At 45.3% G+C, this 19350-nt stretch overlaps 1 protein-coding gene across 3 annotated transcripts in view; it reads left to right on the top strand.

Annotated features, from left to right (window-relative positions):
- Nucleotides 1-19337, top strand: part of LOC116658172 — a 32933-nt gene extending 13596 nt beyond the window's left edge. The window contains exons 2-3 of one of the 3 annotated variants that reach the window (XM_032462436.1): nucleotides 4420-4550; nucleotides 18619-19337. In XM_032462436.1, coding sequence (XP_032318327.1) covers nucleotides 4420-4550; nucleotides 18619-18821 — 334 coding nt within the window. In that variant the 3' untranslated portion in view covers nucleotides 18822-19337. Of the gene's footprint in view, nucleotides 1-4419; nucleotides 4551-5592; nucleotides 6654-7731; nucleotides 7782-18618 lie in introns of those variants that run through there. The other 2 variants (XM_032462438.1, XM_032462437.1) reach the window with 2 other exon arrangements.
- Nucleotides 19338-19350: the final 13 nt, after the last annotated feature.

The raw sequence follows: 19350 nt of genomic DNA, 5'->3' as shown, positions 1-19350 counted from the left end.
CTGCAAAACTGAATGTTCTAAAGTTACAACACCACGATTTGAATTTATGCCAGCTTAACTTCAAGAGCATACAGAGATTCGGCTCCTTAAAGCGCCCTCACTACCTCCTTTCAATGATTTTTATTTAGTTAGTTATTTTTATTGAAGTCTAGTTGGCGTACAACGTTCTGTTAGCTTCTGGAGTGCAGCAGTGATTCAGTTATACGTGCCTATGTATTCCTTTCCATGTTCTTTTTCATGACAGGCTGCTGCAAGGCATTGAATGCAGTTCCCTGCGCTCTACAGCAGGACCTTGTTGTTCATCTATTTTATATATAGTAATGTGTATCCGCTAATCCCGAACTCCTGATTTATCCCTCCCCAACACCTTTTCCCCTTTGGTAACCATGGTTTGTTTTCTATGTCTGTGAGTCTATTTTAAGTTTGTAAATATGTCCATTTGTATCATTTTTTAAAAGATTTTCCACATATATAAGTGATGTTCTATGATATTTGTCTTTCTCTGACTTACTTCACTTAATTTGATCATCCCTAGGTCCATTCCTTTCAATTATTGATGCCACAAAATTACATTTTATGCACAGGAGACAAAAATATAGAATAATAATTGTTTTTACACATTAGTCTCAAATTATGTAGAAAACAAAAAGTGGAATTACAAACCAGAGTTACAGGGGTACTATTTTATAACTGTCCACATATTTACCTTTTCCAGAGTTCTTTATTTCTTCCTGTGGCTTCGAGTTGCCATCTGGTGTCCTCACATTTCCACCTGGAGGACTCCCTGCAGAATTTCTTCCAGGGCAGAGCTAGTGCAAACAAAATCCCTCAGCTTTTGTTTATCTGGTAAGGTCTTGATTCTTCCTCAGTTTTGCAGGACAGTTATGCCAATAGGATTCTTGGTTGACAGGTTTGGTTTTTTTATTTTCCTTCTGTGCTCTGAATATATCAAACCACTGCCTTCTTGCCGCCAAGATTTCTGATTTAAAATCTGCGTGTAATCTCATTGGTGACCCCTCTTATGTGTGATGAGACACTTTTTTTCTTGGACTTTTTCAAGATTCTCTCTTTGTCTTTGACACTTTGATTCTAATGTGCCTTAGTGTAGGTGTCTTTTGAATTTTCCTTACTTGGAGTTCATCAAGCTTCTTGGATGATTATTTTCATGTGTTTTATTATTTCTTCAAATAATCTCTCCACGCCTTTCTCTCTCTCTCCTCCTTCTGGGACTCCCACAATGTGTATATTGTCCACTTGTTGGTGTCCCACACGTCCCTTAGGCTCTGTTCACTTTTCATCAGTGCTTTTTTGTTTAAAATTTTTTATTGAGGTAGCATTTATTTACATAAACGTGTTCAAAATGTTTTCTTAAAAAAAGTGGGTAAATGAAACTTACATTAAATTTACCATCTTAATGCCATTTTAAGTGTGCAGTTCAGTGGCATTAAGTATATTCACACTGTTGGGCAACCATCACCACTGTCCACAGGAGAGGCAGAGAGGAGCCAACAGAACGTGGGGACCGGGGGCCTGTGGGTTGGGTATCCCATGGTTGAGCAAATCAGAGGTAAGGTCTTTGGGAGGCTCTGATGAGAGCTATGGGGGTTGAGGGGAGAGATGAAGAAATATAATGTTTCTGTATTGAAATATAATCAGTTTACAGTATTGTGTCAGTTTCTTGTGTACAGTCTGACAGTTCACTCCTGCATCTACATACATATGTTTGTTTTCATATTCTTTTTCATTATAGGTTACTACAAGACACTGACTATGGTTCCCTGTGTAATCTTTTATAGATGGCTTACTGTGTTTTAAGAAAAAAAGAGCTTCCTCTTTAAATTGCCCTCCAGGTTTGGATTGCTTTCAGCCCTACTTTTATGTCAGACTGTTATTTCTTGGAAGATGCCACCATGCCAGGCCTGGGCCACAGTGGGGTCCGTGTTTATATGGCTTGCACTGAATTGTTCAGTGATGATATTGCTGCTGTCCGATTTTTATAGAAAAGCAGAAAAAGTGTTCCTGGCTCTCATGTTCTGGGAGAGGGAGAAGTCTGGGCTTGGCTCCTGAGGCCAGGGACGCTGTGATCTCAACTTCCCCACCTCCCGACTCCGACCTCAGGCTTTCTCAGAGGTAAATCAGGATTTCCTTCTGAGGAACCGTCTACACAGTGCCAAAACAAAAAACCAGAGGAAAAGTAAACAGTCAACAGAAGGGCAGTTTGGTCCGCGGACTGCAGACTGACCAGAGGGATGGTTTGGCCCCCCTCTCTGTGTTATTCCCCAGTTTTCTCTTCCCTCGGTTGACTTAACTGGGTGACTAGTTTCGGACCGAAGCCGGAGCCCCGAGGCTCTGCAGCTTTTTCCCAGCTGGGGCGATTAGGGCTTCTTTGTTTTGGAAAGCAAGCGTGTCACGCCAAATGTCACCTAGTCCTGGCAAAGGGGACGGCGAATTGATGACTCCAGGGCAGGAGGCCCGTGCAGGAGACGGAGCAAAGGAAAAGAAAAATGTGCTGCCGCCGAAATGGCGAGGCCGGCGGCCCCCTCTGGGCACCTCTGATGGAAAGCCTCTGTGGAGAGACACGCCCCTGCAGCAGTGCAAAATCATAAGAGTGGCCGCTCGCTATTTTTTATTCTTAACTCTGAGGGGGGCCTGCAGACCGGGTCCCCAGAGGTCGCAGGGCTGAGCTGCTGACGCAGGAGGGGGAGACACCCCCACCCCAACCCCGGGCTGCAACCTGGCTCCTTAATTGGTTTGAAAAATGGCAGCTGGATCCCAGCAGCTGCTGCTCTCGGTCTGGCTCAGGAGCGGGGAGGAGGATGACAGCTTGGCCGGCCAGAGCCCTCGGGTTACTCTCGCATCGCCTTTCTGTTCCCTCCCCCTCGAGTTTGTTTCTGGGACCCCCTCCCCCAAACCTTCCTCAAAGCCTGGTCATGTGACAGAGCCTCGTCTCATCCTCCCTGCTGACATTTCTGGAGGCAGCATTCCCTGCCTGTGCCTGGGTGGGGGGGAGTTCCTCAGGGAGAGACGCCTCTTCCTGCCCCCCCCCCCGGTGGCCCCCCAGGCGGCCCTCTTCCACTGTTCCCTTTGATGGAAAGCGTGTGTCTTACTTTCTCTGGAGCATCTGTCATTCTGTTCTTTAAGGGCTCCCTTTCTGCCTCGGTGTTTGTTGAGTATGCTGATGACCAGGCTGACGCCAGGTGTCCTTGGGGGAGGAAGCAGGGACCCTGGGGCCACTCACTGTGGGAGCAACTTCCTGACTCCGGCTGCACGAAGTAAGAGCTGGGCTTGCCTTAGCCTGGGTTTCCTTGTCTGTGAAGTGAAGAAGGTTGGATTCAATCTGTTTGTTCTCAAACTCCTTTTTTCTTCCAGCGGTTTTTTTTTTTCAAGCAAAAACTGGCAGGAAACACACCCTACAGAGCCCTGTCCACTCAGCTTCACACCTCCATCCCCAGCTGACCCCCTCTCCCTGGGGGCTCTGCAGAGCACAGCTCAGAAATCACCAGACTGGACTCTCCTTGAGGCTCCTTTCAGCTCAAACAGTCAGGGGTCTTCTGGCTGGGCTTTTCAGGAGGGACCCCAGGAGAGGAGGGAGGCTCTACCCTGGGACAGCCTCTCCCCTCCAGGTTGTCTGAGGGCCTGGGGCAGAGCGTTAGGGACAAATATACGCACCAGTGGCGACTTGGTGGCCCAGAACCTGTAACCTCACTTTACCTCAAATTGAGTTGAGAAAACAGATGGGCTTTTGCAACCACACCGGCCCACTCTGGGCCATGCAGTCAAAGAGCTAGGCCGTGTTAATAAGGGTTTTGCATTTTTTCTCCAGTGGGATAGAAAGTTATTAAAAGATTGCAAATGCATGATCTGATTTACACACTTAAAAGATTTATGTGTTTATGAGACTCTAGCATTAGGTTGGAGAGTGGATTGAGCAGATAAGCCTGATGGCAGGGAAAACTACAAATTTCTTAGTTTATTCACTAGTTTATGTATTGAGAGGTGACAGGATACCCAGAAGTGAAACCTCGTGTTCACACAAAAACCTGCTCAGGAATGTCCACAGCAGCACTCTTCATAGCAGCCAAAAAGTGGAAACAACACGAATGTCCACCAACAGACCAATGGATATAGGAAATAAGGGACAATCCATGTGGTAAAAAGTAATCCTTAGAAACTGCAGTTATTAGAATCGGAGACCAGCAGGAGGAGCTCTCACCCAGGCCAGCCCAACAGGAAGAAGAAAGCCTAGTCTTCTTTTCCGAGGACTCAGCCAATGAAAAGCCAAGGGCTGTCTGCTGAGCCCGCCCACCGTCCTCTCCCCTCTATAAAAAGCTTCTCCAGGCCTACGGGCCGGGACTTGCCCGTGGCCCGCAATGATTGAGAGTCTCTGCGGAGAAGTACCTGGCAGTCTTTTTGCTTTAGGCCGACATGCTGGTGGCCCATCCGGGGACCAGAGAAGACCCCCGACGGCTCCGGGCTGGTGAGCAAACAGGCGGCACCCACACTGAGCTCATGGCGCTCCCTGCTTTTCCTGCCGACCCTGGGCTTTGAAGGTACGTCTTTCTCCTGGGCCGCAGCTTCTTTGTTTTGAAACTCTCCAGGCTTCATTCAGGAGGTGTTTTAGTTTTGTTCTTTCTGGTGAAGGCCTTGTTCTGTACGCGGGTACTTGTTTGGCACTTCGGTCTGATTTGAAGTCAAGCTGTTCGGGTGGGAGCTGGCTCACCTCTGGGCTGTTCTTTGGAACAGGGTCTGTTCTAGGGATCCAGGCTGAGCAGCCTTCGCCTGGCTCCTCTGGGACCAGCCTGCCCCCTTAGAACTGGCTGACATTAAGCCTGCAGGCTGTTTGAGCTGTTTGAGCTGACTTCCCCCACCACCAATACAAAACCCAAGCAAACAGACAAAATACCTCTGAGAAATGGGCTCCCTGTTAAACATTTTGAGGTGCCCCCTTCTTCCTTCCCTTCACACACTCTCAGCTTCCCCCACACTCATTCTCTTGCCAACTTTTCTTTTTATCTGAAACTCCATACTCCCTTTCCCTCTAAACTTTTCAGAACCTGCCCCTTTAAAATTAAACTGCTGAGAATCCAGAGGCCAAACCTTTAATTTCTTAAACGCCCTGGACTAAAGCTGAACTGTGAGCCACAGTCAAAGTTTTTCCCAAAGTAACTGAAGCTCCTCACAGCTTTGCTGAGGAATTTAACACGGTCATTGAAACCTCTCAACTGGGTTCCTACGCTTCTATCAGCGAGTTCATATGCTTGTCAGTGAAGCCAGGCCCGGCATCGGATGAAAACCACTAACTGGGGAAATCCCTGAAAGGTCGCTAGAGTTCCAGCCAGGAGACCAGCCTGCTAACTTACTGTGTGGTCAGCCTTAGACAGTCACTCAGCGACTGCATCAGGCAGTTCCCAGGGCTTTTCCAGACCCTGTTGGTTGGAACACAATTCAGGCTTGTACAGAACAATCTGATGAACTGGTTCGTGACTATTGTAATAACTTCCAATTACTTTAAAAGAAAAGTCTGGTCTTCAGAGGCTGATTCCACCTGTGTTGCTTTTAACTCTATTAATGGCCAGGATCTTTTCCTTCTAGTAAATAAGTACCAGCATGGAATGGGAAACTGCATCCACCCAGATTTAGTTAATCTGGCAAACGAGCTCTCCCCCAGTCTAATGAGTCGCCTTAAAGGAAGACCGCCAAAACTCTTAATCTACAACGCCAGCAAACAAAGACCCCTAATGGAACCCAAACCTTCCTAGTCTCTGCTGTTGCAACCCTCCCTCTTAATTGGCTTGAAGAAACATTTCTCCAGACTGAGGGTAAATCTCTCCCAGTCCTGACACTGGAGCCACACTCTCAGGGATCAGCCCCCCTGCTACAAAGCAGAAAAGAAAAAGAATAGAGTTTGCTGACAGGTTGACTCTTGGGTATGAGAGACAGAGGAGGGGAGGCTGGTTCTTAGGACCCCAGAAGGGTTAGCCTGTGTGGACAGGATTTCCATCGAGCAAGGCGGGTATAGAGAATAAGAAGCAGATTGAATGGGAGCTGTCTGGTGGAAGAGGGTGCATGTGCAGAAAGGACCCACTGGACGTGCTGCCTTGAGGTGGGACTTCTGAGTCGGGGGGCCATTGGGCAGGGACAGCATCCGCCCTGAGATGTCGATCTGGGTGCTGGTAGCAGGTGAGTGGAACTGAAGCCAGGGAGTCATGGAACTCACCTGGACTGCCATCTGTTTGGTCCTTTGTGTCTTAGGCACAGGTGTGTGGACCTGTGTCCCCAGGACGTGTAAAAGTGGGCCTGCCCTAGCCCAGAAATGCTGCTGTGGGAGTGGCTCACCCCAGGGGGCGTTTGGTAGCGTGTAGAGACGCTTTTGTTGTTGCAGATCGGGGGAGGGGGTGCTACTGTCTTCCAGTGAGCAGAGGCCAGGGATGCTGCAAGCATCCTACAGGGCACGGGGCTGTACCCACAGCAAAGAAGGATCCAGCTGCCCCAAATCTCAGTAGTGCTGAGGCTGAGAAGCCTGACCTAGAGCGACTTACAGTATGTGTACAATATATGTGACTTATACTTGTGTAATATATAATGTATACAATATGTAATATGAATATATAATAATACAATGTATAATTACATATAATATTATAATGTATAATACTATATAATAGAATGTATCTTTTATATATATGTGACTTAGAGTTGACTCCAGAAATGTGAAGCTCTGTCACTGCATGCTCCTGGATTCCTGAAGCAGAAGTGGCTTTTGGATAAGTGCCATGGCTCATCTTCAGGGCAGTTTCATCATTTGGTTCTCTTTGTTGCTAGAAAAAAGCCAGCTGTGGTTATAATTTCCTGCTGTTTACATCCTATTCAATTTTATATGAGCTAGGCAGAGCCCAAATGACATTAAACGATCAAGTGAAATAGATCAGTTGCAAAAATTTTTTATTATATTGATCAATCAAAATACTCTTAAGTGAAAAAGATACGTTCTCTCTTTACTCACTGATAATTGTGGCTTTTCCCCCTACTGGTATATACACACATAGATTTGTATATACTTTCAAATGGGCTCTAATTTGTCACTCCAACTCGACTGTAAACGTGCTGTTATTTATAAATGTTGTTAGATAACAGTCACCAGACAATATTACTCAAGTGTTTAATCCTTTGAATCAAGAATTTCACATATATTCATGAGCCATGAACAAGCGGTCTTGGAAGATGGTATTCCTGTTTCATGGTGACGCAAAGCAAGACAGGAGGAGGCATCGTGGTTTCCTCCAAGCTGTAAGGAGGATCAAGTTCCAAATCTTCAAATAGTTCTGTCCCTTGGATCTTTGTATGCAAAATAACTTAGAAAATAATTACTCATTAGTTTAAACAGCTAAACTTTTTATTTGCTCTGCTTTTTATTTTTTTTAATTGACGTATAGTCAGTTACAATGTGTCAATTTCCGGTGTCCCACTCATGTATATACATACATATTCATTTTTATATTATTTTGCATTAAAGGTTATTACAAGATATTGAATATAGCTCCCCATGCTCTACAGAAGAAATTTGTTTCTTATCTATTTTTATATGTAGTGGCTAACATTTGCAAATCTCAAACTCACAAATTTATCCTTTCCCACCCCGCCTCCCCCTGGCAACCACAAGTCTGTATTCTATGTCTGTGAGTCTGTTTCTGTTTTATAGATGTTCATTTGTCTTTTCTTTTTTTTTTTTAGATTCCACATATGAGTGATATTATATGATATTTTTCTTTCTCCTTCTGGATTACTTCACTTAGAATGACGTTCTCCAGGGCCATCCATGTTGCTGCAAATGGCATTATTTTATAATTTTTATGGCTGAGTAGTATTCCAGTGTATAAATATACCACAGCTTCTTTATCCAGTCAGCTGTCGATGGACATTTAGGTTGTTTCCATGTCTTGGCTATTGTAAATAGTGCTGCTATGAACATTGGGGTGCAGGTGTCTTTTTGAATTAGGATTCCCTCTGGATATATGCCCAGGAGTGGGATTGCTGGGTCATATGTAAGTCTGTTTTCAATCTTTTGAGGAATCTCCATACTGTTGTCCACAATGGCTGCACCAAACAGCATTCCCCCTAACAATGTCGAAGGGTTCCCTTTTCTCCACAGACTCTCCAGCACTTATCATTTATGGACTAAAAAAGCCAGTCTTGAAACCGATCTTATCAACAAAAATCAATTCCAGAAAGAATGTAGCTTGAAATATGAATGTTAAAAAATAAACTTTTATAAGATAGTATCAATCATTTTTATGATCTTGAAGTAGGGAAAGAATTCTTAGGTCACAAAACCCAGCAGCTATCTGGGAATAGAATGGGAAATTAGACTACATTCAAATTAAGAATTTGTCTTATTAAGAATTTGTCTTATTAAAAGATACCATTAAGAGAGTGAGGAGGCAGTCACCAAGTGGGAGTGTATAGAGGCAACACGTGTAACTGACAAAAGACTCCCGTCCAGAACATGTAATGAACGCTCATAACTCAATAAGTAAAAGAAAAATGGATGAACAACAAGGTCCTGCTGTGTAGCTCAGGGAACTATATTCAATACCTTGTAATGGCCTATAATGGAAAAGAATATGAAAGAAATATATATGTATAAATGAGTCACTATGCTGTACACCAGAAACTAACACGGCTTTGTAAATCTACTAATACTTCAATTTTAAAAACTTAAAAATAGGAAAATGGGTAGAAGACCTGACTGTGTCACTTACAAAAGAAGCTATCCGAATGGTCTTCAACTTCCTTGATCACCATGCAAATTCAAATTAAACTCACACTGAGATTTTATACACATCTTCCAGAATAGCTACTGTTAGACTGGCAACGGTGAGTGTCGGTGAGACTGCGGAGTGACGGGAGTCTCACTGACAGCTGGAGGGGTCTGCTGTGCGTGGCACCCTAGAGCAGATTTAAAAGTCAGCGCCTCCCAGGACCAGGTGCTTCCCTTCCTGGGGTAACAGAAATGCAGCACATGTCCCTCAGAAGACACGTGTAACAATGTAGCAGCATCATTTGCCATAGGAAAAAAAAACAAACAACGAAATGAGACTTCTGGTTTCCAGGCTGAACTGTCACTCTTGTCCTCCTAACAAGGAAAGGAGCCAAACAAGCTGAAAACCAATCATTTTTCTTAGATTCCTCAGAGAACTGAAGTTCAGGGCAAACCACTCCCTCTAAAATTGGAGAGACAGGTGACTACCAGGAATCACAGCTTCCCTGGAGCAGAAGCCACCACCAGAGGCAGTCATGGGGGAGAAAATTTGAGCTGGCAAATTGCTGGAGGCTCAGTGTGCACAAGCTTGCGTAGGAAAAATTGAGGAGGGCCCAGTCTTACCTAAGGGGCTTCACACTTTTGTGAGCCAGCCTCTGGGAGCTCCACTGGGTACTCAGGGTTAACATGGGAGAAAAACTCACCTGCTTTCCATAGGGAAGGGGAGAAGTAGCCCCTCTGAAATATGCCCAGAGCATCCTGTTCTTAACAAAAGCCTGTCCTCCAGGAAACTGCTTCACCAGAGCCTAACCCCTTTGGGATTTACCAAACCTCACGGCCCTGAGGGGTGGGAAATACCCAACTCCTGCCCCCTCTAGCCCTCCTGTGTCACCTAAGTGGGGACAGGGAGTGAGGTGGTTGTTTGAGAGACACTTGTGAAGGTCACAGCCCCAGGCACCTGCTCATTAAAAAACAAGGTCTTGTAGACACCTCATTACCACACAGAAGGGCTCCTGTACCATAAAATAAGTTCACAACAGAAGGAAATGCAAGCCTCAGACTGTTTTGAAGAGGACTCCCGGAAAACCCAGAGAGCACAGGGGAGGAAAAAAACCAAGGACACAGAGGAGATTTTTGCCTCTAACACCCACTGCAACAGCAGAGCAAACACCTCCCAACTCCTAGCCAGATAAGCAAAACCTCACACTGAAGGCACCTTTACTTCTACCCAGAACATCATGTCCATCTTTCAACAAAAAGTTACAAAGCATGCGACAAGGCAAAAACACACAACTTGAAGAGACAAGGCAAGCATCAGAACAACACTTGAATGTGGCAGAAATTTTGGAATTATGGTACCAGGAATTTAAAGTGCCTAGGATTAATATGCTAATGGATTTAATGGAAAAGGTAGATAACATAAAAGAGCAGATGGGTAATGTAAGTATAGCTAAGAACGAATCCAAAGGAAATGCTAGAAATCAAAAACAGTGTAACAGAAATGAAGAATGCCTTTGATGGATTCATCATAGCCTAAATGGCTGAGGAGAGAATCAATGAGCCTGAAGAAATGTCAACAGCAAAGTCACAGATTGAAAATCAAAGAGAAAGAAGAATGAAAGAAACAGAACAGACTGTGAATTGTGAGGCAATTTAAAAAGATGTAACATATACATAATGGGAGTACCAGAAGGAGAAGAAAGAAATTAAAGGAACAGAAGAAATATTTGAGGTAATAATGGCTGAGAATTTCCGAAAATTAATGATAAACACCAAACCACAAATCCAGGAAGCTCAGAGAACACTATGCAGGCAAATACCAAGAGAATCTACCATAAGACGTATCATATTGTAATGACAGAAAAGCCAAAGACAGAGAAAATTGTGAAGAAAGCCAGAGGAGAAAATACCTTAGCTGTGGAGAGACAAGGATAGAACCCCATCTGATTTCTTAGTAATCACCTGAGCCAGAAAGAAAAGCTCACCAACCTAGAATTCTGTATCCAGCGAAAGTACTCTTTAAAAGTGAAAGAGAAATAGACTCTTAGACAAAAATTGAGGGAGGGGGTTTGTCAGCAGCACAACTGCCCGGATGGAAGTGTTAAAAGCTCTTAAGAGAAGGTGATGCAGGTCAGAGACTGGGATCTACATGGAGATTGGAGGCATATGGGAGGCGGAGTAGACGGAGGGGCTTCCCCGCTCCCTCCCCTGAGGGCTGTCACCACGCCCAGCACCCATGCCCCCACCCACGCTGAACAGCAGACAAGAAGAACTGCGATGCTGGCTCAGAAAAGGAAGAGTCGCTTTCTCAGCCCCCAGCTGCAGCCTCTGCGTTGAAATGTAACTGGGACGGACAGGGCGAGTTCTCTGGCTCCTGGAAGGGAGGAGTCTCCTCCAAAGACTCGGGGAAAAACTGCAAATAAGAAATGAAAATACAGCCATAAAAAACAACAACATAACGCCATTTGCAGCAACATGGAAGTCCCTGGAGAATGTCATTCTAAGTGAAGTAAGCCAGAAAGAGAAAGAAAAATACCATATGAGATCGCTCATATATGGAATCTAAAAAAAGAAAAAATGAACATAAATACAAAACAGAAACAGACCCATAGACATAGAATACAAACTTGTGGTTGCCAAGGGGGGAGGCGGGTGGGAAGGGCAGACTAGGAGTTCAAAATTTGTAGATACTGACAGGTATATATAGAATAGATAAACAAGATTATACTGTACAGCACAGGGAAATATATACAAGATCTTGTGGTAGCTCACGGTGAAAAAGTATGCAACAATGAACATATGTATGTTTATGTATAACAGAAAAATTGTGTTCTACAACTGGAAACTGACACTACATTGTAAACTGACTATAACTCAAAAAAAAATACATGAAGAAATGAAAATATTGTGAAGGCCGCCTCCCCCTCGGCTTTATGGGCTTAAGTAACTGTGACTAATTGTGACTTACCCAACAGAACATTTTCTTACATAATCCTCTGGCCATTAAGTTGTGGCATCATTTTGAGACCAATCACTCAGAGCTTCAAGAAGAAAGAATTCAATACATTGGGTAGACATTGAATTCTTTAAAAGCTCCAAATTATAGCTTTTTAAACTAGAAATGAAAAGCCCACTGACCACTCCTGTATGTTTTAACTTTTAGTAAGGGAAATATTGATTGCTATCACCCACACAAGCAAAGCCCCTTTGGGGTCCCCCTCCCTTTAAAGAGAAAGAATAAAGGCTTCTTGAGACCAAAAAGTGAGGAGACTGTGGGTTATCCCCAGCCGTGATCGGTGCTCTCCTGCTGTGACCTCATCAGGAGCCGCTGGGAGGGACCAGGCACCTGTGTGAGCCCCTGGCTGGACCTGGGCTCTTGGCCCTTTAACCCAGGAAGCTGATGGTGACCCGAGGGACTTGGGCCACAGTTAGCGTCCGTCTTTCCCCTTTGGCTTTTGTCTATTGTGTTTCTTGTTTTTTTCTCCTCTACTTTTTTCTTATTCTCTTTTTTGAAATTTTTGGAGTTTATTCCTTCTTTCTTTTTATCTTTCTCATTTTCCTTTGTTCTACTTATTTTTTCTTTATTCCTTTATTTTTGTTAGGCATTGCATTACATCAGCAGGTTGCTTTGTGTAGTATAGCTGTTTTAATTTATTAACTCTTGTCATCCAAGAGCATGGGATATCTTTCCATTTCTTTACATCATCCTTAATTTCCTTAATCAGTGTTTTATAATTCTCTGTGTGTAAGCTATCCTTTTATTTTCATTATCTCATTTTTCTTTTTTGTGTGTTTTTCTCAATTTTTAAATTCCCCAATCTTTTTTTATTCTTTGTCTCTTTTTTTAATTGAAGTATAGTTGATGTACAATACTACATAGGTTTCAGCTGTACAACATAATGATTTACAATTTGTAAAGTTTATGTTCCATTTATATTTATTATAAAATGTTGGCTATATTCCCTGTGTTGTACAATATACCCTCTTTGCCTCACTTTTTATTTTCCTTTTTCTTCTTCTCATTTTTCCTTTTTTAACCTGTTAGAATAGTTAGTATTGTTTCTTCTTATTATTAGTATCATCACTTAGCATTATTAGTATTGTCCATGTAGTTAGCAGGTCACCATGCTGCAGGGCCTCATGGCCACTCTGCTGACCAGGAGACCCATATTGACAATGACTAGCTCCCCCGACTATTGGCCAGGGCAGCTTCACAGAGGCATAGTTGGCCCAGCACGTCCTGATGGGACAGGTGGCCGTGAAGGTCATTAACAAGATCAGCAGAGATCCTCCAGTCTCCAGAGGCTATGCCTTGAAGTTCAGAGCATGAGGCCTTGAATCACGCCAATATCCTGAAACTATTCAAGGTGACTGAGACCCAGGAAATGCTCTTCCTGGTCGTGGAATATGCCAGTGCAGGAGAGATGTCTGACTGCCTGCTGGACCACAGCCATCTGGAAGAGAAGGAAGCTTTGGCAGATTCCTCCAGGTGGCATCTGCTGTGCAGGACGGGTGTGCAGCCACCAGGAGGGCGTTGTCCACAGGACCTAAAGCCAGAGGACCTGCTTTAGGATGTTGACCGGAATGTCAAGGTTGCAGACTCTGGTTTCAGACATGGGTTCACTATGGCAACCGGCTAGACACCTTCTATGGCAGCCCCCCTGTGCTGCCTGACCAGTCCAGAGCCAAAAGTCGGGTGACCCCATGAGGGATGTGTGAAGGTGCCCCCCTCTATACAGTGGTCAGCGGGTCCCTGCCTTGTAATGGACAAAACTTCAAAGGCTGCGACAGTGGATACTGAGAAGAACAGGCCGTATTCCCATTTATCTGCCTGTGGAATGTGAAAAACCTACTTGAGAAATTCCTGTGACGGATGTATTAACTAGATGGGGGAGTCCTTTTACAATGTGTGCATCTATCAAATCATCACACTGTACACTTTAAATCTCTTACAACTTTTTATGTTCATTATACCTCAATAAAGACGAAATTTAAAAAAATAACATTAAAAACTTCCTGACCCTGCACCCCAGTGAGAGAGGCACGTTAGAGGAAATCACAGGGACCCGTGGATAAACAGGGGGGTCTGAGGGGAGACCTTACATGGAGACACCCCCCGACCACAAGCACCTGGTGGACTGAGACAGTGCTGTGCTTGGGCTGCAAGTGGCAAGATGTCCAGGACTCGCTGATGGGTCATCACATGACGAAGTGATGGCCACCCGTGGGCTCCCGGGCCACGGGACAGCCCAGCGGGAGGGCTGCACCGTCACCGCGAAGCCCCTGCCCTCGGCCGACCCCACCCTCAGCTCCGGTCCTGCCCCATCCCGTGAGCTTGTGCTCTAAACCTCAGCTCTGCAGCCTCCTGAGGCTCAGGTCTGTGGCCTCAGGAGTCCTGGTTTGAGTTTGTGACTCTGTGTCTCTTAAGTGGACCGTTCAGTCGTGGGAGAGATGAGACAACTGGCCACATTGTGCAGGACTTTTCCGAGCTGCTTGTGAATTAACTTGTCTGCAGCCCCCTGAAATCCTCTGTGCAAGCAGGACACAGTCCTGAGCACAATTCTACCTCGAAGACATGAAAGAAAGATGGAGCTGTCCAGAGTGCTGGAAATGCTGGGCGTGGATGGAAGTGGGCTGTTCAGCCTGAGGGAAGGTGCCTTGCAGGCCTTGGGCACACACGTGGGCCCCTGGGGTTACAGCTTTAGGAGGAGTCTGCTCCCTGGGGGAATCCCAGTTGCCTCCTGCCTCTCCAGGGGGCTCTCCAAGAAGGCAAGTGAGTCTGACCCACGCTGCTTTCAGATTACTGCCTCTGCACTAGGATTTGGAGCATGTAAGATTTTGCACATACTCTTTAAGAGGGGGGTCTCTGTTTCCTACAGCCAGCTCACTCTCCTGAACATAAGCCCCACTGGTTATCAAGACCAGATGTTCTGGGGGATCATCTTCCCCATGTAGGAACCCCAGGCTGGGAATCCTGATATGGGCCTTGGACCCCTCACTCCTTGGGGAAACTCTCTACAGTCATGATTAGCCTCCCATTTGTGGGTCACTGAACTGCGGGCATGGGGCTGACTATACTGTGTCTCCACTCCTACTATCCATCTGACCGTGGTTCATTAGTTGTGGAAGATCTCGTCTGTTAGCTTTCAGGTCATTCTCACAGACAGTTGCTCTGTAAGCAGGTGAAATTTGGGTGTGTCCATGGAGGAGGTGAGTTCAGGGTCTTCCTACTCAGCCATCTTGGCCACCCTCTCTGGTAAATGTTTTAAAATCTGTTTTTTTTTTTTTCCCCTCCGTCAAAGGGCAGAGGAATTGCTGACATTCTGTGTGCCAGAGCACTTGAAGCAAATCTGCTTCCAGCTTTAATACCTCAACTAAGGCAATTGCCAGAATGAAGCGTTGTTAATTTTGCCCCCTGATACCAAGTGCCCCTGCTGGGTCTGCCAAGTGCTGCCTCCTTCGCTGTCCAGCAGGACACAGGGTCTCCTGGGGACTTGCGGGACCCTCAGCTGCTCTGCCTACCTCCCCGGCAGGGGCTGCTCTCTGCTGTGTCCACGCTCCCAGCTCCAGGAGCACAAGGAGCACTCAGCTGCTGAAGAGCAGGAGCCACAAGCATCTCTGCTGACTTATCGTAGGAGAGGGACCTCCTTACAGCTCAAGAAACAGGTTCTAAGAAACAATTTAGTGTCAGGGAGAACTGTTTTGCATACATTTTTAGACTATAATCATAAAAAAACGTCCACTTGCTTAGGAAGGTGCCATGATTTATGCTTTGTGATAAATTTTTTTAAATGATTGCCTTTCTTGATTATCGAGCACTATGAGCAAGGGTGAAAAGAGAAGTGACCAGATATTTCCAATATTTGCAATATGTGTGATGGACAAATTGGTAAGAGAACAATCAATACTCTAATATGAATATATCAAGAATAGTCATTTTTTTTTAAAAAAGAAATTTTAAAATCTAATTAAAATATGAAAAGATTTTGAACATCACTAATAAGAAATACATATAAAAGCATACCTTTTAAAGCATCAGATTGGCAGAGATGAAAAAACTCAGAACACTTAGCATCAGGGAAGGCTGGAAATGTGCCTTCTTACCATCAGTGGAAATATTCACAGGTATATTTTTGTAGGGCTACTTGCCAATATATCGTGACAGCTTAGAAGACACACGCTTTTTTGACATGACAGGAGTTTCGTCCAGGATGGCTCAGCATGGCAGCATTTAGTTCCTGTGGCCATCAGTGGGGAGCTTGCTCTGCCCGGTCCCTCTGAGCTGTAACTCACTGGACTCAGGGTTTACACTTAGCCCCAGGGGAAGCCCAAGTTACTGTGCTGGTGACTGAGAGGACATTTGTTCTGGACAGAACAATCACAGATCTTAGAGCAGGGACACTGACACGTTGTCAGGAGGAACACTGTTCATTCCTGTCCATCAAATCGTGAGCATCTGCACAGGGTCGTCCCGGCAACCCTGCAGATGAAGCCTCGCATGCGTGGCTCCCTCCCCGGGGCTCAAATGGGCTTTGAGGTCCTGCTGCAGGTCCTTACCCAGGACAGTCCTGTTTCCCCACCCTGCTGGCACCAGCGGGGGCTAGAGACCGGCTGGGCCTGGGGCCGTGAGGACACAGCCAGGGTCCTCCTGTTCTCACTCCTTTACCACCTGTGTTAAAGCTTTGAGTTCCAGGGATGGCAGCCTGTCACCCAACTCCCTTTAGGAACCTGGGCCACGTAGGAGACCCCGTGTGTGCCCCCTGGTGGCGGTGTCTGCTCTGTTGCCGTGACTGTGTCTCCACAGGCAGCGCCGTCAGGTGCTCAGAGTGGTGAATGGTGAGCGTGGGCAGCGCCCAAGGATTGCGGTGTGGAGTGTGTTTTCAAGAGGCAGCATTTGGAAGAGGAAACTTATTTACATACTTTGCATTGATTTACATATCTGCCTCTGACAGCTCACTCCAAATACTCTCCTAGGAATTCAGCTATTAGGTGCAGCCACACTGCACTATTCTATGTAAAAACATAACAGTAAACCAGCTCAAGCTGTCACAATGGCAGCCACCAGGAGCTGCTCCTCAGCCCCGGTTTCTTGTGCTGGAGCGAAATCTCAGTCACTCTCTAGGGAAACTGTGCCTTTCTAACCCACCCTGGAAAATCAAGGAAGGAAAGGAAACCACCATTTCTTTACTGCCTTTCATCTACCAGGCACTGTGCTGGTCCTGCAGTCGGTTCGCTTTTTTGTCTATTATTTAATATGAAAATCTGGTTTGTGTAGTTGGCTGGTGATGAGAACACACAGGAAGAGTCATGCTGATTATAAAGTCTGCTCATAGTGTTTGCAGTGCACAACCTGCACCACTGTGCTGCAGCTCTGAGCTGGCCTGAAACTGCAGACAGTACTGAACCCTGTATATACTGTGCTTTTTCCTATACATACATACCTATGATAAAGTTCAATTTTTAAATGTGGCACAGTAATAGATTAACAACAATAACAATAAAATAGAACAATTATAACAATAGACTATAATAAATTACGTGGCTGTGGACTCTCTCAACATATTTTATCGTACTGCACTCACCCTTCGTCTTATGATGATGTGGGATGATACAGTGTCTGTGTGATGAGATGACAGGTGAGTGACGTAGGCATTGTGATGTGGCATTGGGCTACTACAGACCTTCTGAGCAGATGCTGGAAGGAGGACCACCTGCCTGGGTGACCGCAGATTGTCACCCACGGTGAAGTCGATGGCTGGATGTCAGGAGTAGACAATGTTGACATTTGGGGGACCCAGCGGGACAGAGCAGGACAGGGGAGATTTCATCACGTTACCCAGAGTGGCCCACAGTTTAAAACTTATGAATTTGCTATTTCTGGGATTTTTCATTTACTATTTTTGGGCCATAGGTTTGCCACGGGTAACTGAAACCGCAGAAGGGGAAACCTCAGCTAAGGGGGGACTGCTGTACCATTCTCCAAGAAAAGGAGCCAGGGCTTTTTTGAGAAAAGGCTAATTCTGGGGCTGAGGTGGAAGGCACAGGGTGAGCCTGGGGTATCTCATAGTGCCAGAAAGAAAAAACGTGCTTTAAAAACAAAAAAGTATGGACCACATCAGAAAGAGCTGATCTGAAAGAGCTCCCAGGGCTCAAGCTGGAAGAATGCGAGCAACAAAGTAAGTAGTGATAGCCCTGGATTATTACCCAGAGGATAGAATCATCATAGGGCGCTCCAGTGAGAATCACCGTAGGCAAGATTCAGTTCTAAATGCAAAAACTGTGAGTGAAACTTAAAGGAGACACAATATATTGCATAGCCTCAACTATCTCCCTTCAAATACTTATTAATAACTTGTTTCTCTTACTTTGACAGACCTATGAGTATTTTTTTGTAATTTTTATTGAAGTATAATCAGTTACAATGTGTCAGTGTACAGCAAAATGTCCCAGTCATGCATATATATACATATATTCATCTTCATATTCTTTTTCATTAAAGATTTCTGAGTATTTCAAGCAAAAATGTTAACATTGTTTTGCAGGGTTTATAGCATGGAGATGTAAGATGTGTGATGACAGTAGCTCACAGGATAGAAAGAGGGCAATGGGGCTGCTCTGTAACAAGGTGCTTGTTGTGCACATGTACTCAGAGAGTCTGCTCTCAGCCCCAAGCAGACCTAGGCACGTGATCGGTGCTCACTGTAATCCCTGGAGTGACCGCTCAAACAAGGCAAAGAGGTGTGGCTTAAATGCTGATAAAGGGATTGAACGGAACACAAAAAGTATTTGTGTAAGAAGTTCATAGACCCCGTTAGCCAGAGCAGCCAAAACCAGAAAATAACTCAAATATCTGTCGATAGGAAAATGGATGAACAAACGGTGGCGTATTTATGCAACAGAACACAAGCCGGAATACAGAGGCGCGCACTGCGGGCGCCCGCGTCCCGGGTGGACCTCACGCCCGCGCCGCCCAGTGAGGCGGGACGACCGGCGCCTCGAAGCCGGGCTGGAGGACGCACAGGAACGGTGGCCGGTGGGGGAGGAGGGAACTGCCTGGGAATGAGCCTGGGGGGATGTTCTGGAGGTGATGGACACACTCTGTTCTTCAAAGGGGCGAGGTACGCACGGGTGTGTGTACTTCTCACAGCCTTGGTGCCTTTCAATGTGTGTACCAATAACCTGAAAAAAAAAAAAAAACTGAAAAAGAAAAGCGAGGGGTGGGTCGTCGCTGGCAGTATCAGTGAAACAAAAATGGCAGATAGTTAGTAGTCCCAGAAGCTGGGTGACAGACCTGTGATAGCATTTTGTTATTTTGTAAATGCTTACGATTTTCTGTAATAAAATGCTTTTATGAAAAGACAAACTTGGTCCACAGTGTCAGCCAGAGAGATGCTGGTTGCCTTGTGGAGGATGCAGGAAGAAAGTGATGTCTGGGGGGGTGGGGTGGCCCACACGAAGCTGGTGTAGCTCTTGGCTACACAGGTGTGTTCGCTCCGCAGTAATACATCCTGAGTGATTCCAGCATGTATTTCTGTATGCATGTTATATATACGTCAATAAAAATTTAAATGTTACAATATTTACACAAAAAT

The sequence above is a fragment of the Camelus ferus genome, chromosome 20 (genome assembly GCF_009834535.1).
Source record: "Camelus ferus isolate YT-003-E chromosome 20, BCGSAC_Cfer_1.0, whole genome shotgun sequence".
In the NCBI taxonomy this organism is placed as follows: domain Eukaryota; kingdom Metazoa; phylum Chordata; class Mammalia; order Artiodactyla; family Camelidae; genus Camelus; species Camelus ferus.
This window is presented reverse-complemented; position numbering and strand designations above follow the sequence as displayed.